Source organism: Mauremys mutica, chromosome 1 (genome assembly GCF_020497125.1).
Source record: "Mauremys mutica isolate MM-2020 ecotype Southern chromosome 1, ASM2049712v1, whole genome shotgun sequence".
Taxonomy (NCBI): domain Eukaryota; kingdom Metazoa; phylum Chordata; order Testudines; family Geoemydidae; genus Mauremys; species Mauremys mutica.
Genome location: NC_059072.1, coordinates 304,282,542 through 304,308,012, shown reverse-complemented (window position 1 = coordinate 304,308,012; position 25,471 = coordinate 304,282,542). Strand labels below are relative to the sequence as shown.

Below are 25,471 nucleotides of genomic sequence, written 5' to 3'. Positions count from 1 at the left end.
ATTGTTCACTTCATTGACTTCAGTGGAGCTATGCTCATTTACATGATCTGAGGATCTGGTCCATTTTTTATGCCTGCCTCTATAAATGTTAGACCTATTTAATCTCAGCGAGAGGGGGAAATAACAGGGCTGTTGCAAAAGAAGGTACAATTTTGACCCAGAATGAATTGGACCAAATTAATCTCTGGTGTACTTGACTTGTCACTAAGTGTGAATGTGGCCCACTGATGTTATTCCTTTAACTATTAATATTTGAGCAATATTTTCCCATAGTAAAAAGATGGGCCCGTACGCCTAAGGGTCTGTGTGTAACACTAGTCAAAATAGCTACAATAGTCTGTTTATAGAAAGAGCATTTATTGTATTGCTACATGTAGTCACAGTGAAATGTCTCCTTCTGGGGTATCAACATAGATTGTAATTTACAACTTGGAAGAACTGAGGCATCATTCATTTAAAAATTCTGAAAAAGTTGGGAAAACAGTACACTGTGATGGGTTGCGCCCCCCCCCCACCACACACACTTCTGGGGAGCCATCTGATGTATTGGGGACCACTGAGCCCACCTGTTCCACCAGCCTGGGCTCCCTCACCCTGTCCTGCTAAGCCAGGCCCTCAAGCCTCTTCTAACCCACACACACAGGTAGGGAGACACCCAGCTGCAGAAAGACACAGACACTGAGATCAGTATTGCATAGGAAGGCTCTCAGCTAAAGAATTGCTCAGCACTCAAGTGCACTCCCCCCTCTGGAGAGTAAACCCAAAATTGTATTGTCCTACGCTGCACAGAGAACTGTACAGTGTAAGCTCATTGAAATTCGCCCTCTCCCTCACTGTGGAGAGATATGCACAGTTTTCCCCCCATCCCCCAGTTTTGAATTACACAAACTGGGTTTAAAACAAAAACAAGTTTATTAAGTACAAGAGGTAGATCTTAAGTGATTATAAGGGATAGCCAACAGACCAAAGCAGATTACCTTAGTAAATAAACAAAAACCGCAAACTGAGCTTAACACACTAGATAGGTAGGATATAAATTAACAAATTCTCACAAGTTGCTTTGGCTTTCCCAGGTTTTCATACACAGGCTAATGGTCCTTCTAGGTTGGGACCATCATTTTCCACAGTTCAATCCTTGCCCCTCAGGTGTTTCCAGGTGTGTTGTTGCACAGAGAGTGAGGACCCCCTATGATGTCATTTTCCCTCTTTTATATCTTCTTCCCACTTGCTGGAAAGCTCTTTTGCTGTGCCCTGGGTCAAAAAGTCTCCTTTCTGTAGTGCTATCTCTGAGAGGTTTCTACTGTACACAGTTCCTGGGGTAATCCTTGTGCTTGTGTGCAGTTCCTCAATAAGCCATTAACATTGTTTGGCCTTTTTACTGTTGTACTTGAAAGGCTGTTTGTGGGTGTTTTCAATCTCACAACACGTTTCAGGAGCTCATACATAGCCAAACTTCATAACTTCACCTATGACGATAACACATATAATCCAACAAGATATTAATGTCTAGCAGATCAAGACATAAGAACGGCCATACTGGGTCATACCAAAGGTCCATCCAGCCCAGTATCCTGTCTACCAACAGTGGCCAATGCCAGGTACCCCAGAGGGAGTGAACCTAACAGGCAATAATCAAGTGATCTCTCTCCTGCCATCCATCTCCACCTTCTGAAAAACAAAGGCTAGGGACACCATTCCTTACCCATTCTGGCTAATAGCCATTAATGGACTTAACCTCCATGAATTTAACTAGTTCTCTTTTAAACCCTGTTATAGTCCTAGCCTTCACAACCTCCTCAGGCAAGGAGTTCCACAGGTTGACTGTGCACTGCGTGAAGAAGAACTTCCTTGTATTTGTTTTAAACCTGCTGCCCATTAATTTCATTTGGTGGCCCCTAGTTCTTATATTATGGGAATAAGTAAATAACAAGTAAGTAAATAAAAGCCTTTTAGAATGATTCCTCGCAAGACATACTTTGTGCAAAACATATCCTAATTACATGACAGTGGTGAATAGTGGGGCGCTAGAGTGTCGCATATCCATCCTGGGTGATGGGGATTTTCAGGGACCCTGCATGCCTTGCCCCGAACTGTGTCCCAAGCCAAGCTAGCAACAGTGTGGTCAATTTTTCCACAACATGGGTAAATTCTTCACTGTGATATGAGGAGAGATTAGCTACACAACTCTGAAGAGGACTAATGGGAGATCACAAGAATAAGCAAATGGTCTCTGCAAATGCAAGAAAAAGCTTATTGGCAACCTAGAAAGTAGAAAAGCATGGGGGGGGGCTTTATTCCTTCCCTGGAGGTGGGTAATTCTGGCTCCTAGGTGAGGTAGGATCTAAGCCAGTGATTAGGGCACTAGCCTGGGACTTAGAAGACTTGGGTGCAATTTCCTGCTCTGCAGCAGACTTTGTGTGACCCTGGGCATGTTATTTCATTTCTCTGTGCCTCTGTGTCTCCTCTATAAGCTGCGAATGCTAGCATTTCCCTACCTCACAGGGTGTTGTGAGGGCAAAAATGGTAAAAGATTGTGAGGCACTCAGATACCACAGTAATGGGGCCATATAAGTAACTTAGATTGATCATTCCTGTGGGGTTTTCATCAGTTAATATGTAAATTTCAATGTGTACAGTGCCCAGAATCTTTTAAAATTCTTAACCATAAGACACCTAATATGAAAGCAGTGATGTGTAACAGCCTCACTGAATCACTAATGCTATGGGGAAAAAATCCACTGGCTTTCTGGGGGTCACATTCAATCAGTCCCTGGTGGCACTTTGCTCAGCCTTGTTTCTCCTATGCAGGATACTCATATAGGCCTTGAACACCTTTAAATGACCATTTAGCAGGCAAACTAAATTAACTGTCTATCTCACAGGGATGTCAGGTAGAGATGGCTGGACGGGAACCATGTCAGCTCGTCAACGCTAGTTCAAAATGATTTCGCCGCTTGCCAGTCAATTGTAGGTGAAAAGAAAGTGCAGAATATGACAGGCTAATCCCTCAAACCTCATTGGTTGCTAATCATACTGAGGTCCAAGAGACCCACCTCCTTCTCCTCACCAATACACTCAGCCCCTGTGTCAGACTGTGGCGCACACACAATGCAGAGTGAATGCTACACTGAGAAGTGGAGCTGAGCTGCATGGTTAGAAGATGAAATAAGCAGAGCATCACTCCAAACTGAGGTTTGGCTTGATGAGCACATGCCAGTCATGCTTAGGTTAGAAATCCCCAGGGAACAGCAGTAATGAAAGTGACAAGGCTGGAGGCTTGCTCTTATACACTGGATCCTCACTAATATTTTTGGGTGCCTGAGGCTGATAGTTGCCCCCATGTTTTCATTCATTTTAAAGTGTGGCTTTCTTCTGAAAAATTCTGTGTGAAGACAGCTGCCTCTTATGCAACAGATCTGTTCCCTTTGTGAGTCCAAAGTGACTGGTGATTGTGTGTGCCCACCTTGAGACACCTTAAAGGGGTCTGGCTTTCAGAAAGTGCAGCCCCTCCCCACACACACACACATTGAAAATCAGGGCTCTTTAAGGTGTCTCAAGTTGGAGGCACCCAAAATCCAGCAGTGGCGAAACGGGGTGGCTTGCACAGGTAATAGCCACCCCAAACTTTGCCTTGGCCTCCCAGTAGCCACCCCTCCCCGTGCAAAGGCCAAACATTATGCAGAAGTAAGGGTGTCCTGGTATGGTATTGCCATCCTTATGTTGCTGCTGCTGGCGGCGGTGCTGCCTTCAGAGCTGGGCAGCTGGAGAGCGGCAGCTGCTGGCTGGGAGCCCAGCTGTGACAGCAGCACCACCAGCAGCAGCAGTGCAGAACTGCAGAAGGCAAGGTGGCATGTGCCCACAAGATATATAGTGCAGCCCTTCCCCCCTCCCCCAAATTTTCTGTCTAGCCCACCTCAGCCCCGCCACTGAGAAGAGGCTGGCACCGCCCCTGCTGTAATCACTTGTCATTTCTGAAAAATTTGGCTTGTGCATTACTTCAATGAACATTTCTGATGCTTTTTCCGCTCTGGTCACTCGTAGTAACGTAAAAGCCAGTCTGCTGTGGCCTCTTTGCAGAAAGTCTGCTGATGGATCTTCCGCCACTCACAGAAGATGTGAGGTTGAGGATTTGGGGACCCAGACAGAATGGAGTTATTCAGACAAATCCCTGGCATCCATTGAGAATGGTGAGCTCATCAAACAGCAGCACCATATTTAACGTCCAAAACACTCTGCTTTCCAAAGAGTGCACTTTGGAAAAACGAAACCATCGGTTTGCTTTCAAAAATGGCTTTGTGGCATCAGGTATAAAAAATGCACAATTTTATTCAGCATGAACTTTGATGCATTTGAAGCATTTTGACAGGAGGATAAATGTCTCTCATTCCTGATTTGCTAATGTGTGTTGCCCTCCTGTTATTCGGTGCAATGCATCTACTCTTGAACAGCTGGTTTTCTGCAGCCAGGTTTGTTTTGCCTTGTATTTTAGTAGGGTTTTATGCAAAGATTGGCTTAGGTAGCAGTGCTCAGATCCACCTCTAGCTTGGCATTAGACATAGGCTAGAGTTCAGATCTGAGGCTAAATCAGAGCCAGGGTTACACTTGAGAACTGCTTTTGAGCAGCAGCAGCAGCAGCAGCAGTAGCAGCAGTGCTTTGAGTCATAATGACCCCCTGCATATAAAGTCAAATCCCCATAGGTTCAGAGAGCCTATTTGCAATGGGTCAAGGCCCCAGCACTGAGTAGTGCTCCCTGAGAGACCTCACAGGAGTCAGAAGGCAGGCTTGCAACAGAAGAAAGGCCTTAGTGGGAGCTGATCCTGGGGGCAAGTACGTGCTTAGCCAGACTGCTGTCAGTTTCACTGCCTCTGTTGGCTGATGGCTCCCTCATGTGGCCAGTCTGCAGGGGTGTGTGGAAACCCAGACAAAACCAATGAGGACACTTGGGATATGTCTACACTGCAATTAAAAACCTGTGGCTGGCCCGGGCCAGCTGACTCAGGCTCACGGGGCTTGGGCTAAGGGGATGTTTAATTGAAGTGTAGATGTTCCGGCGTGGGCTGGAGCCTGAGCTCTGGGACCCTCCTGCTCACAGGGACCTAGCGTCTAGGCTGCAGCCTGAGCCTGAACATCTACACTGCAATTACACAGCCCCAGGAGCCCGAGTCTGCTGGCATGGGCCAGCCATGGGTGTCTAATTCCAGTGTAGACATACCCTACAGCAGACCTCACACCTAGAAACAGTCTAGTTATGGGGAGCTCCTTTCTGCTCACATTCCCATCCTATCCCCATGACCATTACAGGTCTCTTCAGGCTAATGGGCCCCTTTTCCCTCACTGATAGCTCCTGCTTCATAATGGAGTTGTTGGCTGGGAAAGTTCACTTCATGTGTGAGTGCCTTAAAACTTCTACCATAATCAGGGTTTTTGCTGCCCCAAGCGGAGGGAAAAAAACAAAACAGCCAAGATTGCGATCGGTGGCAATTCGGCGGCAGGTCCTTCCATCCGAGAGGGACCCGCCGAATTGCCGGGTCCCTCTCAGCAATTCCACGGGCCGCCCAAAGCACCAGCTTGCTGCGCTGGTGCCTGGAGCCGGCCCTGACCATAATGGACTCTCAGTCAGCTGGTTCAAAAATGGCCCCACTGTTGTCTTGCAGAAGGAGGTGGTTTCTCCTGGATGCCTAGGAACAGGATAGGTCTCTGTGATGGTGTAAAATCACCTTTAAGGCTTGCTTGTCCTCTTACACTAGTGTAACTCCAGTAGTTTCAGTGCAGTTACTCTGGGACACTGGTGAGAGAGCATAATCAGGCCCTATGTATCTGCCTTTGAGCGGAATGGCCCCCCTCAAAGGAGGACATTCCCTCTTCTGTTGCAGAGCCTGGGGAAAAAATTCAGACTGCATTGGGCCCCAGCTGAGCGAGGTTGTCTGTCATGCCACTGGGAGCGGATGGTGTAGTATTTTCATGGCTATATGACAGAAAATGCATTACTGCCAACCTATCACAGCCCACCTCTGAATCTATTAAATGCTTAGCAGGCAAAACAAAGGACATTAACTTATTAACGGTAGCTTTTGCCAAAAGATGTGCAGGTTGTGCTTTGAAAATGTACAGGACCTCAGAACTGGGATTCATAGAATTATTATGCTCATTTCTCATAGTTTATTAATAATTTAAAACCAATCTTGGTGTTATTGATCTATCATTGAATCTGAGATTTATTTCATATCTCTAGTCACAGAAGCAGTAAATTTAATTTCCCTCCTACTTCCTAAGCTTACTTCATAACTAAAACATGATCTTTAAGCTATATCAGTAATCAGAGAGGAGAAGAGGAGCAGAGAAGATGCGGATGGCAAGGACAGTCCTGAGTCCATACCAAGTCAAGGTGAGGAGTGCTAAGGGTCAGATTCCGATACATTTTCTTATGTTATGTCTTACTCCACAAATAGCCACAGTAAAGCCAATGTGATCACAGAGAGAGTAAAATGCTACTGAACAGGAGTAAGTATCAGAATTAGGCTCTAAGGATCAGACCCTCAAAGGCATTTAAGCACCTAACTCCCACTGATTTTCCTGGGATTTAGGTGTCTAAAGTACTCCTGGGAGCATTCTGTTCCAAACAATTAAAAATTCTGTACACAATATTTTAAAATTCTGCAAATTTTATTTGTCAAAATAACACTACATAATCACACCAGTTTTAATTATTTTGGGAATTTATTTCAAAATACCTGTCAGCAAGTATGTCTGTAACAATACAGACACACACAAAAAAATCCCCCAGGAGTAGTGTGTTAAAGAAACCCCTATGACAACCCAGTTCCTGTTTTTCTGTGTCCTTCCCACCTCCCCAGAGCCCAGATGGGGGGTCAGACACGCAAAACCCCTCTCCACAGAGCCCAGCCACGCCCCCCCCCGCAGCCAATACACCCAAACCCCCTTCTTCCCCCAGAGCCCAGCCCAGTGATTTAAGTGAGGCTCCGGAAATCCAAAAGGACAGGTAGCTACAGCAATATTAACGTGGCCATATTGCATATCCAGTGTATTTATTGTATACATTTAACAACATAAGCAGCAATGTAGTAAGGCCTACCTTCAATAATAAACCAGGGATAGACACTACCACTTAAGAACGGTCATACTGGGTCAGACCCAGTATCCTGTCTTCTGAGAGTGGCCAATGCCAGGTGCCCCAGAGGGAATAAACAGAGCAGGTAATCATCAAGTGATCCATGTCGCCCATACCCAGCTTCTGGCAAACAGAGGTTAGGGACACTTCAGAGCATGGTTTTGCATCCCTGCCCATCCTGGCTAATAGCCATTGATGGACATATCCTCCATGAACTTATCTAGTTCTTTTTTTAACACTAATATAGTCTTGGCCTTCACAACATCCTCTGGCAAAGAGTTCCACAGGTTGACTTTGTGTTGTGTGAACCTTTTGTTTTAAACCTGCTGCCCAATAATTTCATTTGGTGACCCCTAGTTCTTGTGTTATGAGAAGGAATAAATAACACTTTCTTATTTACTTTCTCCACACCAGTCATGATTTTCTAGACCTCTTTCATATCCCCCTTAGTCGTCTCTTTTCCAAGCTGAAAAGTCCCAATCTTATTCAGCTCTCCTCATATGGAGGCTGTTCCATACCCCTAATTATTTTTCTTGCCCCTTTCTGTACTTTTTCCAATTCCAATATATCTTTCTTGAGATGGGGCAAAAAGTGAGTATTCAAGATGTGGGCTTACCATGGATTTATGTAGAGGCAATATGATATTTCCTGTCTCATTACCTATCCCTTTCCTAATGATTCCCAACATTCTGTTAGCCTTTCTGACTGCCGCTGCACATTGAGTGGATGTTTTCAGAGAACTATCCACAATTACTGCAAGATCTTTTTCTTGAGTGGTAACAACTAATTTAGACCCCATCATTTTATATGTATCCTGTAGCTGAGATTATGTTTTCCAATGTGCATTACTTTGCATTTATCAATATCGAATTTCATCTGCCATTTCATTGCCCACACACCCAGTTTTGGGACAGTTCGTCACATTTGTCACCTAAAAAGAATGGCTCAGGTTTGGGACTCTCCCTCACCTCCTCAGCCATAAAGACCAATACAAAGAATGCATTTAGTTTCTCCACAATGGCCTTATCTTCCTTGAGTGCTCCTTTAGCATCTCGATGGTCCAGTGGCCGCACTGGTTGTTTGGCAGGCTTCCTGCTTCTGATGTACTTAAAAAAAAAATTCTGTTACTTTTTGAGTCTTTGGCTGTTCTTCAAATTCTTATGTAGCCCACCTAATTATATTTTTATACATAACTTGCCCGAGTTTATGCTCTTTTCTACTTTCCTCACTATAATTTAACTTCCACTTTTTAAGGATGCTTTTTTACCTCTCTGCTTCTTTTACTTTGTTGTTTAGCCACGGTGGCACTTTTTAGGTGCTTTAATTCTTTTTTTAAATTTGGGGTATACATTTAAATTGAGCCTCTATGATGGTGTCTTTAACAGGTTTCCATGCAGCTTGCAGGGATTTCACTTTTTGGCGCTGTACCTTTTAATTTCTGTTTAACTAACTTCCTCATTTTTGTGTAGTTCCCCTTTCTGACATTAAATGCTACCGTGGTGAGCTGCTTTGGTGCTTTCCTGTGCATAGGGATGTTACAGTCACTATTACCAAGTGGCTCAGCTAACACTTAACTCTTTGTACGGTGCCTAGCACAATGGGATCCTCGTCCAGGACCGAGGCCCTACTTGCTATGGCGATGCACATAACGTATGATGAGGCCAAGTTAACACAGAAATGTCAGCTTTTGGGGATGGATTCACCAGCAGGATCCAGCTGCTTTGCATCACCCTAACGCTACAAACTCAGTGTAACCAGCCGATGAAGCTGGGTTTATTATGCTTTGCCTTTCTAGCATGGTGTAAAGCACTGGAGCATACCAGTGAATTTGGATAGCATGGAAAACATTCTGTGAGGTAAGTATAAAAAAACCTGTGAGCTTAGAACTAAAATGTCCAGAAATATAAACTGGTGATTCTTAATAAAATAAACTCTTTAATCATTCTTTGTTCCAGATTAAATTTTTTAAACACTGATATTTGTTAATCTCTTAGGGCATCAGAAATTTTAATCAATAACACATCAGGAGGTAAAGCATGTGACAGAGTGTTGGATGGGCTAGGGGTTGGGGAGGTCCAGGACTAAAAGCCAGAGGATTCCTAAATTATAAACCCAGCTCAACTGTGCTCTCGCTGTGGGACACTGTTTCATAGATTATTTTTTTTAAGGCCAGAAGGGACCACTATGATCATCTAGTGTGACCTCCTGCAAAACACAGGCCACTAAGTGGTTCCTGCATCAAGTCCATAACGTCTGGCTGAGCTGAAACCTGAGAAGGTCAGGTAATGACCAAATTTACCCAAGAGGGAAAATGACAGTAAATTCCCAGACACTGCAGCTTTCCCGGGTAAATAAATTATACAACAGAGAGTCCCTGGTTCGTAGATCGTAGGCAGATGTTCAAAAATAGGTGCCCGTGAAACAGGTGTGCCTGCAAAATGGGTGACCACATGCACAAGAACCAGATGCCGTATACAAATGTATATCTGTATATAATGAGCTCAGCTTAGGTGCCTATCTTTGAACATTTGGCCCATAATATTGTGTGTCCCGGAGCCCCCCAGAGTTAAGTGCCAGATTGAAAAAAGGGAACCTCTGTAGAGGGAAGGAATGTTCTTATTAGCTGATCGACAGGCCATAATGAATTCCTGTAACTCTTCATAGAGGGCAGTTCAGTCTTATTCCTACAGCAGGTGCTTGCCTGGCCCACATGACCAGCATATCTGAGCACCTCTCACTCTTTAATGTATTTGTCCTCGCAGCACCCTTGGGAGGTAGAGAAGGACTTTTGAAGATGAGGAACTGAGGCACACACAGACTAAGTGACTTGCCCAAGTTCACACAGGAAGTCTGTGGCAGAGGAGGAAGTTGACCCTAGGTGTCCTGAATCACCCTAACCCCTAGACCGTCCGTAAGTTATGGACAATTGTGACTATAAAGGGATTAGAACCAACCACTTTATGATTTCTGCCCTTTAATTCTAATAGACCTCTTGCTTTCACAAGCAAGTAGGACCCAAACTGCCCCGCCTGCTGACTCTTCCACCTCCAAGGCATGACGCCAGTTTTGATAAGTAACAAAGCAGAAGGACAGGGGGGGTTTTAGTACTTTTGCGCCATCCCTATTGGCCTCTGTTTGGAATCGTGTCTTTCCAGCTCTGTGGAATGCTGGACAAAAGAGTGTGGTCAGGCTGACAGCCAAACTCACTGCCATGGGGCGTTCCAGGGCCTATCATCTAGCAAGATAGTATCAGTGTGACACTTCCTGGGTGTACCAAGGTTGTGACCCGGGGCCCTTGTCTGTCCCTGCCATGACTCAGCTCGCCAACCCCACTAGCCATGGGCAATGCAATCACACCCCTCCAGGCCTATGCATGCCCTGCTCTCTGCAGGTTAGCGATAGGCACACCCCCAACTCCCGAGCACTCTGAGCGTCTCCCGGAGTGCCCAGCCCCTGGTCCACTGGACAGACATTTACAGTATTCACAGATTTACTGCTTCCAAATAAGCAGTACATCCCAGCTTATCAGCTTCACCTCAGATCACCACTCTGCTTATCCCACATCCCATAGGCACGTGTATGGTAAAAACCAGGGTGAGCTTATTTAACAAAGCATAGCAATTCAAGGGCAGCAAGGAAAAGTACTGGAAACAAAGGATCACGTATCAAATAAAATCATCACACACAATCTAAAACCTAGACTTAATTAACTAGATGCTCTCATGTCTTATAGGGCAAGACTCACCCAAAGTTCTTCTAGCGTTTTCAGCCAGACTTGGCTGTGATCGTCCATTCGTGAGTCAAGATCCAGGGTGTCTATTAGCAGCCCCCGATATATCAGAACAATCCATTGTCCTATTTCATAAGCAGGACTTGCCCCCTGCAGGTTGTTTTTTTCCTGTATACTCCTTACTTGTAGGTTTCCCAATCTCTTAATCAGCGTCTGGCTCAATATGCAAATAGGCCTACATTGTTATGAGCACAATACACAATGGCCAGACAGGGAGATAAGCGTCTGTTACCCACTTCCTCAAAAGGACTGTCTGAGACATGTCACTGCCTGGTTACCTGCCTTAAGAACATAACGTTTAGTATAGAAATAGAACTCCCTAAATATTATCTGTACGTACATTTTGCAATGATTATGGCAACCAAACCAATCATTTATGGCAACCAATTATGAGCAACTGGCTCTCAGTAGAGACCTTACACGCCAAACTTTGATGAATTAATATGCATCTGTCCAACCCAGGTGATCCCTGTAAAACTCTATACACCGTCTGTGTTCTCTAACAGTTGGTACCAACAGGTGCCTGGGTCACAATCCGATTTTATACTAACAAAGTTACGTTATCCATTTTTATGCTTAGGGACATAAATGATCCCCAGCTGGGATTGGGAAGTAACTTCCACCCATGGTACCTAATGATTCATGGTTACCCAGGCAGTGGTGCTGGGGGGTGCAGAAAGCCAGCTAACGAAACTGTAAATGATGTGTGTTCAAAAGCAGTGTGAAAAAGCATGATTCCCACTCACACCACACAGGTGCAGCACAGCTCCAGGATTCTCAAGAATTGCGAAATAACGCCAGCTCCGTTCTGAGCCCCAGCAAACTTTTCACTGTGAAACCTGGGGATGCTGCCTGCAGCATCTGCCATGCCCCTAGTTCCCGAGCCTATGTTACCCAGGTACAAAGTTGGGGATTTTCTCCTTCCCCTGAAGCACCCAATTAAAACATTTTCAGGGCTGGGAAACCAAACTAGATGGATCATCATCCTATTCCAATATAATGTTTCTATGTGGGACAAGAGTTCTGGCCACACACTACATGGCTCTGGTTAAGGATTCGCCTCATCTAGTTCAGCACAGCCAGTGCACCAACTCGTAACACAAACTCTGCTTTTATGTTTCAGGCGTTGTGGTACTCTTTACTGACATAGGTGAAGAAATTGAGACACAAGAGTCTGAAGAAGGAAGTGAAGAAACTAACCAAACAAAATCCAAAGATGAAGGTAGGGTGCGCTTGTGGAGACTCCATCACTGGAAATTTTTAAATCAAGATTGGATCTTTTTCTAAAAGAGAGGCTCTAGTTCAAAAGAAACTATGTTGGGGAAGTTCTATGGCCTGTGTTATACAGGAGGTCGGACTGGCCTGGGAATCTATGAATAATCCTGGTCACTGTAAATTTAAGTGGGGTTTTTAACGCCCGTTGAACTAGTCTCCTTTGAAAATCCCAGCTTTGTTGCTATAGAGGAGAGCTGGCTAACGCTCCGTAGTAATGGGGGATAAATCACCCTGTCCAGGAATATTGTCCAGGGCAGCAACCAAAGTGAGAGGGGGGTTGGCACCTTGGCAGTAGGGTTCTGACTCATGGGTGGGGATTTGAATGAGGTAGGTGTTACTTTGGGCTTGCCCATTTGATGATGTAACATTTTGCCCTTTCCCTTCTAACCACGCAGTCATCTTTCAGCTTCCCTCAGCTCCCATCTGTACCTGTCCCACCAGCCTCCGTATTCCCAGGCCTTTCCCACAATACAGCCACCTGGGATGCTCGATGGAATTAAAAGGATAACATGAAATACTTTTAACTAGAAAGTATTAGGAACCTATGGAACTCACTGCTGCAGGAGGCTATTGAGGCAACTAAAGTAGCAAGAGTCAAAATGTATTAGACCTTTCAGGAAGACCTGTCTCTGGGAGAAGCATCAAGAGGCACTGCATCCCTGCACAGCATGGACCACCTCTCCAGTCTGCTTGAGAGGGTCAGCCCACGGACAGCTGCTGTCCATTCACAGTCTCAGACTGTGGCTTCCATCTGGGCACTGGGTCATGCCACCTCCCCTGATCCTGTCTGAATGTTTGAAGGAGGCAGCCTACCATGCCCTGCCCCAATCTCACCACGAAACACTTAGCAACATGTGGCCTCCCTCCCCAACTTCACCAGTGGTTCCCATATTCCCATCCCATGGGAGGGTGCAGGGGCCCTATTGGAGGGGTAGAAATCTGCAGTCGCCATGAGAGGTGAGAAAAAGCTTGGACTGGGCGGGGAGGAGAAAACTGAAAAGGAGAATGTGGGGGAGTCAGAGAGTGGACAATAAATCTGAGAGAAGGAGGGATGAAAGAAAAACAGTGGGAAGGAAAGACTATGTGGGGAGGGAGGAGGAGGCATAGGGCATGAGGGGAAGAAGGAAAGGAGAATGAAAAGAGAGTAAGGGAAAGGGGGGAAAGGTCAGAAGTTGGGAAAGACTTGAAAGGGAGGAAATTAATTAGAGGTAAAATTGAGGAGAAAAGAAACAGGCAGCTAGCAAAGCAAACGTAAGAAAGCAAAGAATGAGGCAGATAGGCATAGCAAGTTAATTTTTCTCATTGTTTCATAGAAAGTTTGGCACCAAAATGTTACATAAAGCCAAATAGGAGTATATTTTTATATCTGTAGATCAGGATGACATCTGTCCCTAGCAGAGCAAGACAGGAGGAAGGCATGAGGTATCAGCCTGCTTCCCTGTGTGGGTTTTCTTGCTTTTGTTCTGTATTGTGCTGATGCTGGTTTCTATATGTAGCTCTGTGGTTGTCAGGTAGGAAACACCTGCGTGAATCTAGGCCCTGGGGTTTTGATGTGCAGCCTTTCTTGGTACTTTAACAGAATGTACTTTGACAGTGGCAAACTATTATAGGACAGAATTCCAGACAAACCCATCCCTGCATAGCCTCTCTTCCACCACCACCATCCCCCAGACTCCATATACTTTAATAACTGAAATATGTTAAAGTCTTCAAAAATGGAAGGCATTGGACTCCAACATTTTATGGAGGAAGCTCTGTAGAAACCTTGCTTAATTTTTTCCTCTCTCTCACCACAGAGTCCCCACTTTTGCTTGGCTGGAATTTATGTATATAGGATTAACATCTGCAATTGCACTAGCTAGGTTGCAAATTACACAGGCTATCAATCTTTATGCGTCAGTGCATACGATGATTACCATCTGAGGGGGTGTCAAAAATTAGTTTCTCCCATGCTATCGTATGGTATTGTATGATTGACCAGGTGCATAAAAGAGAAGGAATGGGTTTGCCTTCACCAGGAGTATCAGTTCTATGTCACTATCAGAGGCAAAGTACCTGACTGACTGAACCAATAGCCAGTTCCACTGTGACATTTCCTATGTCTCAGTTCAGTCTCCACAAGTCTAACACTTAAACCACTCCTGAATCTGGCCATATGACATGTAGGTCAGGCGACTACCATTGCCCAAGCAGGTTAGCCACTAAAACACGCCATTCTTGTTCTTTATCTGTAGTTGTGAGAGCTGAAAGTGATGCAGCAGGAGGAGAAGACAGGAAGTCAGATGATGAAGGTATGCCAGGATATGTGGCCATTTGGGCTACTGTGAGACAACTGTCCTCTCTACACAGTTAAGAGACCAAATCAGGCATAACAACTTGGAGTTCTTCATTATTGCTTTTCTGTAGAGATGTCCCAACCCTGACTAGTTACAGAGCCCAAATAACTGCTTTCTAATATGGCTGAAAGACACAGGAAAAGTAAGGGCCACATCCTGTAAACAGCTGAGTGCCTCTTGCAAGGAACTGAGACTCCTCAACTCCTCTTGAGGTCAACAAGAGTTGGGGGCCCCAGCACTTTGCAGGAGGCACTGAGCACTTTGCAAGATCAGGCCCTCAGTGGGAGGGGGCTCATTGTGGCAGGGCTGGAGGATACACAGGGGGTTGGGTAATCTGGGGGCTCAGGATGCTTTTCATTGTGAGGGAGACAGAAAGTGTTGACAGCTGGGAGGGGGTGGTTTGAGGACAGGTCAGCAGTGGGCAGTGCAATATATTCCAGGGGTACTTCTGATTATGGAAGGCTCTTGATCCCGCAGGAGATGAAAACAGCAGCCAGGCTGGGCCCAACAGGGATTTTCAGATCTGCTGAGACCTCTGGTGGATCTAGTATCTAGATCCACAAAGGCCCAGGTGAAGGCCAGAGGCTGGGATGGAAAAGGGGGGCTTTGATGGGCAGGAAATGGAATGAGTCTCTGGGTCCAGACAAGAGGTCGCAGGCTGATGTCCAGCATGGGGGTTGGGGGTGGGGGTGATACTAAAGGACACCTGGCTAGTGGGTACTCACTCATAGTTTTTGACCCTTCCAAATGCTTGTGAATGAGGTCTGAGGTTCAGACAAGTTCTTATTTTCTATGACCAAGTTTGCCTGGCCTCCGTTTTCAGAACATCTTGGCAGCAGATGATTATCTCAGTAGAATGGAAGCAAAAAGCAAGAACTGACAGAACTCCAAAATAAGAAACATAATTAGCAGCAAAACTTTTAATTTGCCATTCTGAACCATTTCTAAATGAGTTAGTGGCTTATTTATCGGACCTGGCTTGACATTTAGACAGTTCCTTTTAATGCTAATGGGCTTGATTACCGGTATGAATCCTACTGCTCTGCAGAAACTGCTGCTCAGTATTCAGAGCTGCCAAATTCTTCCCACTCAATAACACCTTCCTTTCTTCACAGTAAATATGTATTATTCAGTGTACCCATATTACAATAAGGTACTCACCGGCGGGAGGTGTTTGCTGAGATAATTAAAGCAGCAACCACCAGTTTGCTAGAAATCTAAATTGTGGAAAACACTAGGTACCAATTGCACTGCCTCTTGTCGTAGAGTTTTCTGGCCCTGGACTTCCCCAGTTTCTTTAAATGGCACCACACACTTCTCCTGGCCCTTCCCCTCTCCAGCTCACCCCTCTGCAACCTTAAGTTCAGCTCGGAGACTGAACCAAAGACCATTAAAATCAGTGGACCCTCCACCCCTGTTGAGTTCAGTGGGCTTGGAATCAGATCTTTGCAGGGTTTCACTGGGCTTTCGTTCCTTACGCCTGTTACTATCTTTTTATATCATTAGCTCCCCGGGGCAAGGATTATCATTATCATGAGTTTATACAACCCTTCTCGCAAAGGGGCCTGACCTCATTGTGACCCTAAGGTGCTATCAGAACAAATGTGTTGAATAATTAATAATAAAATTCCCCCAGATGGTTAACACTGGCAGGGCTGGTTCAGCAAAGGCTCTGATGTTGCACTGGTGACCGCCCATAGGCAGCTCACTGGGACCTTGCATTTTAAGGTAAAAATGTAGTGGGTGACTTTTCCCTCCCTCGCTTGCCCCAAACTGCTCTGCTTGCCAGGTGGATGAGGAGGGGAGGGGGAGAGACAACAGGGCTCGTGTCCAGTACTGGTGTTGAGAGGTTAGGGGGCTTGTGGGTAGAAGCTTCTTTCTAGTCCAAAGGAGATGGAAACCCTGTGCTGTGTCTCAGTAAAAGCCAAGGAACCAGGGCAGGGCATGGGACTCGTGTTAGCATCACAGCACTCTCAGTCAGCAGAGAGAAGCTGTTACTCCATACCTAGAGCCCTACCAAAATCATGGCCATGACAAATGCATCACAGACCATAAAAATCTGGTCTCCCCCCGTGAAATCTGATCTTCTGTGTGCTTTTAACTATACCATACTTGATTGCTGTCTATGACGAGAGAACTGGCTCTGTGGATATGGGGAAAGTGGTGGACGTGATATATCTTGACTTTAGCAAAGCTTTTGATACGGTCTCCCACAGTATTCTTGACAGCAAGTTAAAGAAGTATGGATTGGACGAATGGACTATAAGGTAGATAGAAAGCTGGCCAGATTGTCTGGCTCAACGGGTAGTGATCAACAGCTTGATGTCTAGTTGGCAGCCGGTATCAAGCAGAGTGCCCCAGGGGTCGGTCCTGGGGCCGGTTTTGTTCAACATCTTCATTAATGAGCAGGAGGATGGTATGGATTGCACCCTCAGCAAGTTCGCTGGGGGGAGAGATTGATACACTGGAGGGTAGGGATAGGGTCCAGAGTGACCTAGACAAATTGGAGGATTGGGCTAAAAGAAATCTGATGAGGTTCAACAAGGACAAGTGCAGAGTCCATATTCGGCTGCATTAGTAGGAGCATTGCCAGCAGATCGAGGGAAGTGATTATTGCCCTCTATTCGGCACTGGTGAGGCCACATCTGGAGTATTGCGTCCAGTTTTGGGCCATCCACTACAGAAAGAATGTGGACAAATTGGAGAGAGTCCAATGGAAGGCAACAAAAATGATTAGGAGGCTGGGGCACATGACTTATGAGGAGAGGCTGAGGGAACTGGGCTTATTTAGTCTGCAGAAGAGACTAGTGAGGAGGGATTTGATAGCAGCCTTCAACTACCTGCAGTGGGTTGGGGGGTCCAAAGAGGATGGAGCTTGGCTGTTCTCAGTCATGGCAGATGACAGAACAAGGAGCAATGGTCTCAAATTGCAGTGGGGGATGGTCTAAGTTGGATATTAGGAAAAACTTTTTCACTAGGAGGGTGGTGACGCACTGGAATGGGTTACCTAGGAGGTGCTGGAATCTCCATCCTTAGAGATTTTTTTAAGGCCCAGCTTGACAAAGCCCTGGCTGGGATGATTTAGCTGGGGTTGGTCCTGCTTTGAGCAGGGGGTTTGACTATGACCTCCTGTGATCTCTTCCAACCCTAATCTTCTATGATTCTATACAGATTTTAGGGGGAAGACCAACCTTTCTCAAACTGGGGGTCCTGACCCAAAAGTGAGTTGCAGAGGGGTAACAAGGTTATTGTAAGAGGGTCAGAGTATTGCCACCCTTACCTCTGTGCTGCCCTCAGAGCTGGGCAACTGGAGAGCAGCGGCTGTTTGCCAGGCACCCAGCTCTGAAGGCAGTGCCCTGCCAGCAGCAACTCAGAAGTAAGGGTAGCAGTACCGCAAACCCCCCTACAATAACCTTGCGACCTCCCCACAATTCCTTTTTGAGTCAGGACCCCTACAATTAACACCATGAAATTTACAACTTTTAAACTCCTATGACCATGAAATTGACCAAAATGGACCATGAATTTGGCGAGGCCCTATCCATACCACATGGTGCTGGAGTATGAGTAACCAGACCACTGGTATGTCAATTTGGCTCTGGTGGGCTGGGAAAGAACCCCCCCAAGATTCATCATTATTATGGATTATTAATTTGACAGTGATGCTTAGGAGCCTTTGTCATGGACCAGCACCCCATTGTGCTAGGCTCTGTACAAACACAGAACGAAAAAACTGGCCCCTGCCCTAAAGAGCCAATAATCAAGGTTTGTAGGGGGGGTTGTTTGACTTTTGGGGGGGGGTTATAGTGCTTTAATCTTTGTCATCCCTTTCCTCCTTCTCTTTCACACCATATCTGAGTTGTACAGAAGGACAACACATTGGGACAGCAGGCTGGCTGTGGCACCTGGAGAGAGGGAGGGGGAAGGTTTGTAACTAACAAGGCATGTACCCAGCAGCACAGGACATCATCCCAGACACGTTGTTTGAATTTTGTATATTGGTTTTCTCTGTCTTGTCTATTTGCATAGTAAGGTCTTCAGGAGAGAGCTCTGTCTTCCTCTGCGATTATATAGCACCTATATAGCACCACAGGAGACCTGATCTTGATTGGAGCCTTTGGGCTCTTCCATAATAGAAATAATTACTAATAATAGGTGCAGGGAGGGAAGATTCACAAGTCACTACCTGTTTTTTCTCTGTATACGCATTATGCCTTGCAGAGATCCCTTCTTTGTGGGATCAGTCAGTCTTAAAGAGCGCCTGATGCTCCTCCTGCATCCGTGTAAATCAGCAGTAACTCCAGCGAAGTCAGTTCAGAATGGCACTGGTGCAAATAAGAACAGGATTGGGTCCCACATTCTTTAAATTATTACATTTTTTTAGATTAAAAATGATAGATTTTAGGAGCTAAACATTGTGTCTGTGTTATAAATGTTGGTGCAAAATGCCAACTGAGGAAGTTCATGGGACCCAGAGAGCCTTATAAACTAGGACAGCCTGGTAAGTATTCTGAATGACAAGGACTTGACAAGCCATGCTGCTTTAACAAGCTTTCCTGGTGGCTAACCGACCCCAATGAGATTATCATGATCTGTGGAACATAGATACGTGGGCCCAGTAATTTCCCCAGGGGTGTGATTATCTTGTAATAGCCGGATCCCTGATGCTCATTTCTTATACCATGAAGAAAATGAGGTCTGAAGTAGGAATGCTAGTTTGTACCGTTCAGATTGGCTATGCAGCCAAGACATATGAGAGAATTTGCCAATTCTACAAAAAGCACCCAGGTAAATAGGTACAGGTTCCTCCAGTGAAGAAGCTGAGGCTTTGTCCCAAAAGAGGTCCTTGCACATTGGATGGTTAGAGCCTCTGCGTGCATGTTTGTTTTCATTTACTAGGGGAAAAGCTGCTATGCATAATACAGGTTCAAATAACCTAGTGAAGCCAATTTTATTTATGTTCTTTCCACCTCTTATGCCATCATTCATGTAACCATGAATAATAAGCTGATCAGCAGCTGGTTCTATCTGAACACTACTTTGCAATGATAGTAAACAGGATGATATAAGCAAGGTTGAGGGCATACAACTTGATTTCCATAAAATGTGCTCATTCAGAAATACGGGCACTGCCAGGGCATGCATCCACTCACAAAGGATATACATATAAAATGTCTGCATGTAGTGTAACATGTATGCTCCTGGATTACCAGTAGATGTGTTTCAGAGTTATTTTTCCTCTAATATAGGTATTTAGGGAGGCCACTGTTTCTGAGAGGGGGGTTTGGCTTTTATGGATTTGTTTTTAATGCATCACTTGCTGAAGCTACAGGGACCATGCAGAACATACAGGAGTTTGACACTTTATTCAGAGAACCCAAAGTCTGCTCAGGGGCTCCCATTAATTACCATAGTATAAAAACACCACACTGTTGCCCTCCTCATCTTCAATACAAAGATGTGGCCCCAACAGATTGCAGTGCCCAGTATGAAGTATGGGAGTAAGTGATGCTGTTCTTTAGTGGCTGGCCGAGAGTGAAACTAGGTGACATGCTGCCCATAGCAGTTCCCAGAGTTTTCCTTTGGTAGAGGCCTTTTGGGAGGAGTTAAAGGAAAACGAGTTCTAGTCCCAGCTTCCTCTGTCTGTGGGTGGGATGTGTCCATATCATCCTGTCTGCTGTATCTACCTATGGATTCACTGCAATGGAACTCTCCATCTGGATCTGAGAAGCCACATTTCCTTAATCTGGGATGTTGTATTAAAGATGATGGTGGTGATAGGCAGTAGTGTAGGGTTTCATGGGCCACACTTGAACTACTCTGCCTTAATGTGGGAAATTATCTGTCTTGAAATTAGCTGAGAATGCATATAAAGTATCCACCCTCTCTCCAGTTTCTAAAAACCTGGCAGAGAGGCACTAGTGAGTGACATTTGGATGTTATCGTAGCTATTTAATAATCTGGGTAAAGTTACTTCTAAATTATTTTTGTTCTTGACACAGATTTTATAGTTCTTATTTTTCTGTGCATCATCGTGCTCTTAAAAATGATAATATAGAGAGGTTTATAACCTGCCATAATGAGACATTTGTATTATACTGTAATAACTCATTTTCATCAATTCTTGCAGTCTAATATACAGGTTATTACTATGAAACACTTTTATAATCCCTCTTCTATACTAGACACCAAAATTCATAAGTGCATATCAATTATTACACCCTCTTTGCAACGTTTCCTTATATGTTACTCGCCAAGGTAAACATGTCTGCACCTGGGTTCCTAAAATTAGGCTTCTAAATCCATGTCACAAGTGACTTTGTTATGGTGGGGGAGGGATGATTTTTCAAAGGGACGGTGTTCTTCACTTTTTGAAAATCAGGCCCAGTTAACGTGCCTGGAGTTGGACACCATAGCTGAAAACCAAAGCACTTACCTTTAGGTGGCTACATATGGATTTAAATGGGCTGAAGCACCGAGCACCCACAGACTCTATAGAAATCAACAGAAGCTCCTCAGCACCATCAAAATTTAGGCCGCTTATGTTGAGCTGCCTAAGAATAGATGTGGGAGCCTAACCGTAGGCAGTCAGGTTTGAAATTTTTGATTCCAGCACCTCTGTGGGTGAATTGACAATTGATGCAAATGTCAAAACATTTCTACACAGTCAGCGAAGGCTAATTCACGTCTTTGTTTTGTTCGTACATAAAGCCCTGGGGCTCGATTCAGAAGAGGCGATTCATGATGACCTGAAAATAACTACCCTGTTCCTACATGAGGTGAGGCCCATGGAGAAATTAAAATGAATACACCAGTCATTCATAAAGAGAAAGCTGCATGGCTCAAGGGAGTGGTACTAGACAATAGAGCCTTTTGCCTGTAGATCACCATTCCACACCCAACATGTGCTGGTAGAGACTCACAGCCAACTGGTGTAAACTGGTGTAAACTGGCGAGTTTTCACGTGGTGGAGCTCTGCCAATTTACATCAGCTGAGGATGGGGCTGTGACAACATTACATCAGCTGAGGATGGGGCTGTGGCCCGTGTGAAGTGGGTGGGTGGATCTCAGTCCAGTCTGTGCTGGATACATGTTCATGTCAAAAAAGCTTCTCTCACACGGGCAACTTTTTCATCAGTCTCAGCTCAGAGGGGAGCTGACAACTGAATGAGCATTAAAACTGAACGATCCCCACCCACACAGAGGTTCTGTCCCTTCTGGTTAAGGTCGAGGCATGCTTATTTTTGCTTTCTTTTGTGGGTAGGCTTTGGGGGTAGGTTGCAGTGTTGTTTGTGGATAAATGGTGTCCTGTGAGGCATCACTTTACCGCCTCTGACAAGTACTAAATTCTCTCAGAACAAAGAGGGACAAAGGAAGGCAGCTCCTCGATGAAAACTGGAGGGAAGCTCGTGGAAAGTTCCTTGCGCCTGACACATAGAAACAGAGGGCCAAATTCATCACTGGTATAACTCCATTGATCTCCATGGAGTTACACCAAAAGTGGGTCTAATCTAAGGACTCTTCAGTAACAGAGAGGATTTTAGGCAGGGCTTTTTTTCCCTAACCCCACTAATACCATGTGGTTATATTTCCAGTCAGGTAGTGTAAGATTTGTCAGGTCTGTGGTGAGATGCCTTTCAGAAAAGACATCTAGCTTCTGGAAAAGTGCTCTCTTGGGATGTTTTGACACTCCTGAAACTGAGAGTAGTGTCCAGGGGAAAGGAAGTTAGCTTTGCTTTCCTGACAATAGACCAAAAATTGCTGAAGAGGCAAATGCTATTCCCTTTAAGAGAGATTTACATTTGACCATCAAAACAACAGGAGCAGTTTGACAAGAAAAGGAAAGAGTAGATGTTACTGACTCAGACAGCAGATGGCTCTTGAGCCATGGTGACCTGATGAAAAACATGTGGGTGTGTAATGTGTCAAATTGTCTTCCTTATCCTCCTGCTGATTTTGCAGCTTCTCAGAGTGAAGCCAAGTTTAAAAGGAGACGGATGTCAGACCCTCTGGTATTTCAGCCTTTCAAACTCAATCTTATTTTCCTCCTTTGCAGTGTCATGTGCTTAGCCATCACCCAGTTAAAAATAAAGATAAGAAAGAGGGCTAGTTGGTTATCTCTCTGTTTCTACTTTCACCAGCATTTCAATTGGGGCCCGGGGGGAGGGGAGGGATTGTGTCTAAATGTTTACATTGTGTCTAGTTCAGAGGTGGCCGAGGAGGGAACCCGAGCAGGCCCACACAGTGCAAGGAAGCCTCATCATTAATATGGAGGTTCTGGTCTCAGCATGCAATGCTGCATCTTAAACAGTAGCCTCTGTGCTATGTAGTTTTACTGTAGCTGTGGCCTTCACTCTTCTGTCAGCTTCCCATTACAGCCCTCCGTTGGGCAAAGTTGGGCTCCCCTGCTGTAATGATAGTGATTCCTTCCAATTTGTGATATATCAACTCTCTCTTCACCCCCTTACTTTCAGGATCTTATAGTTCCAACTTGGCTGTTAAAAAGAGCTGTTAGATTAAAGCTAAACAAAGAAATACGCAGACCAAAAGGGAATGTCCATTTATGATGTGTATATATGAAAATCATTTTTGAAAGCTGTCTCCTGTTTATGGCAGTAACTTATTTCAACAAATAATTTTGAAAAGATTTTATTACATGGGTTGTGTTTGCCTGCAGAGCAGACACATTAGCATTATAGACCATAATGGCAATACACTAATCATAATAATAATACTTCATTAACATATTCATCTAAATGTCAAGACTTGTAAGATAGATGATAACAACTCTTCCAGAGCCATGTACAGTCTGTCTTGTTAGTTCTAATTTCTCGAAAGACTATTCTTTCTAGGAACAAAGAATGTAGACTATACTTACAGGATGGGGGACATGATCTTGGGAAGCAGTGACTCCAAAAAAGATTCGGGCATCATGGTGGATAATCAGCTGAGCATGAGGTCCTAGTGTGATGCTGTAACCAAAAAGACTAATGAACTCCTTGGATGTATAAGCAGAGGAATCTCAAGTAGGAATAGAGAGGTTAATTTACCTCTATATTTGGCACTGATGTGTTCACTGGTGGAATAGCGTGTCCAGTTCTGGTGTCCACAATTCAAGAAGGATGTTGATAATTTGAAGAGGGTCAGAGAAGAGCCAGGAGAATGATAAATGGATTAGAAAACATGTCTGATAGTGACAGATTCAATTAGCTCAATCTATTTAGCTTAACAAATAGAAGGTTAAAGGACTTGAGCATAGTTTATAAGTACCTATACAATATTTTTGGGAACACATATTTAATAATGGGCTCTTCAGTTTAGCAGAGAAAGGTATAATGCAGGGGTAGCAACCTATAGCAGGTGTGCTGAAGGCAGCACGCAAGCTGATTTTCAGTGGCACTCTCACTGCCCGGATCCTGGCCACCGGTCCAGGGGGCTGTGCATTTTAATTTAATTTTAAATGAAGCTTCTTAAACATTTTAAAAATCTTATTTTCTTTACATACAGCAATAGTTTAGTTATATATTATAGACTTATAGAAAGAGATCCTCTAAAAAAATTTATTACTGGCACACGAAACCTTAAATTAGAGTGAATAAATGAAGACTTGGCACACCACTTCTGAAAGGTCGCCGACCCCTGGTATAATGTGATCCAATGGCTGGAAGATAAAGCTAGACAAATTCAGACTGGAAATAGGGTGTAAATTTTTAATAATGAAGGTAAGGAACCATTAGAACAATTTCCTAGTGTTGTGGTGGATTCTCCATCACTGACAATTTTTAAATCAAGACTGGATGTTTTTCTAAAAAAATCTGCTCTAGGAATTGTATTGGGGAAGTTTTCTGGCCTGTGTCATCCAGGAGATCAGACTAGAGGATCACACTGGTCACTTCTGGTCTTGGAATCTATGAATCTGTTCTTTGTAGAAATTGCCTTAAAAACCTCAGGAATTTTCTTTTCTTCTTTTTTTTTTTAAATCTGTTTTTCATTTTTTTCATCAAAACCTAAAAAAAGAAGAAGAAACTTTTCTGGAAAAAAAAATTTTTTTTTTCAAAATTTCCTATGAAACACAATTAACACTTTTCATCCAGCTCTGATGAAAAAGTAAAGATCAGCAATTCACTTGGGAATACAGATTGTCACACATAACCTAGAACTTCCTGGATAGCCTCATGACATCACCTTACTGATAGTGGTAGTTATGGAGAGATGCAAACTTGACTCTTTTTAGATAAATGTGATTTTCTCATGTGAGCAGCTAGGCTTTAAGTACAATTAATTTTTTTTTAAAAAGCTAATGTTCTTCACCATTTTCCTTTGTCTTCTGAGGAAAATCACTTCGCTGAAGTACATGAAAACTGTGAATTTTGTAAGGCTGTTGCAAAGCCCATCCCAACAGCAGAAGACCTGGACACAGAGTCACTGGAAACTGTGAGTAGCTGTGCTACTTAGACAATTAAGCTATCTTTTCCTGGTAATTTTCCAGCAGCAAAGCCAATAGGTTACCATGCCCTCGCAGTTCCTGATAACTAGTACCAAACATAGATGATTGGACCAGGACTGTGGAGGTGAGGGACCTGCTAGGTCTTTTGTAACATATTCAGGATTATACTTTGGTCAAGTCATACCATGGAAGGAAGAAAATTTGGCATCCCAGCATCCCCAAGAATTCCTGCTGCCATCAGCAGTTGGACACAAGACAGGGTCACCCAAAAATCATTGTGAATTATACCAATGGAGGGAAAATCCACAACAAAAAATGGGAGCAGTTTGGTCCAGTGACCAGGGTGCAAGGTCTGAGATCCAGGACTCTTGTGATTTGCTCCTGTTTCTACTATAGACTTGAGGTGTGACCATAAGCAAGTCACCTTTTTAATCTGAGCCTGAGTATCCATAAATGTAGGCTGATACATTATGGAAAGGAGAGGGAGACAAAT

General features: G+C 44.4%; 1 protein-coding gene across 12 annotated transcripts in view; it reads left to right on the top strand.

Moving 5' to 3' along the window:
• Positions 1 to 25,471, top strand: part of ERICH6B (glutamate rich 6B) — a 119,886-nt gene that overhangs the window by 79,009 nt on the left and 15,406 nt on the right. For 11 of the 12 annotated variants that reach the window (XM_045013282.1, XM_045013291.1, XM_045013267.1 and 8 more), the window contains 6 exons: positions 4,042 to 4,187; positions 6,306 to 6,386; positions 12,044 to 12,142; positions 14,430 to 14,486; positions 21,243 to 21,310; positions 24,864 to 24,965. In XM_045013282.1, coding sequence (XP_044869217.1) covers positions 4,042 to 4,187; positions 6,306 to 6,386; positions 12,044 to 12,142; positions 14,430 to 14,486; positions 21,243 to 21,310; positions 24,864 to 24,965 — 553 coding nt within the window. The remainder of the gene's footprint in view (positions 1 to 4,041; positions 4,188 to 6,305; positions 6,387 to 12,043; positions 12,143 to 14,429; positions 14,487 to 21,242; positions 21,311 to 24,863; positions 24,966 to 25,471) is intronic. The other variant, XM_045013327.1, reaches the window with a different exon arrangement.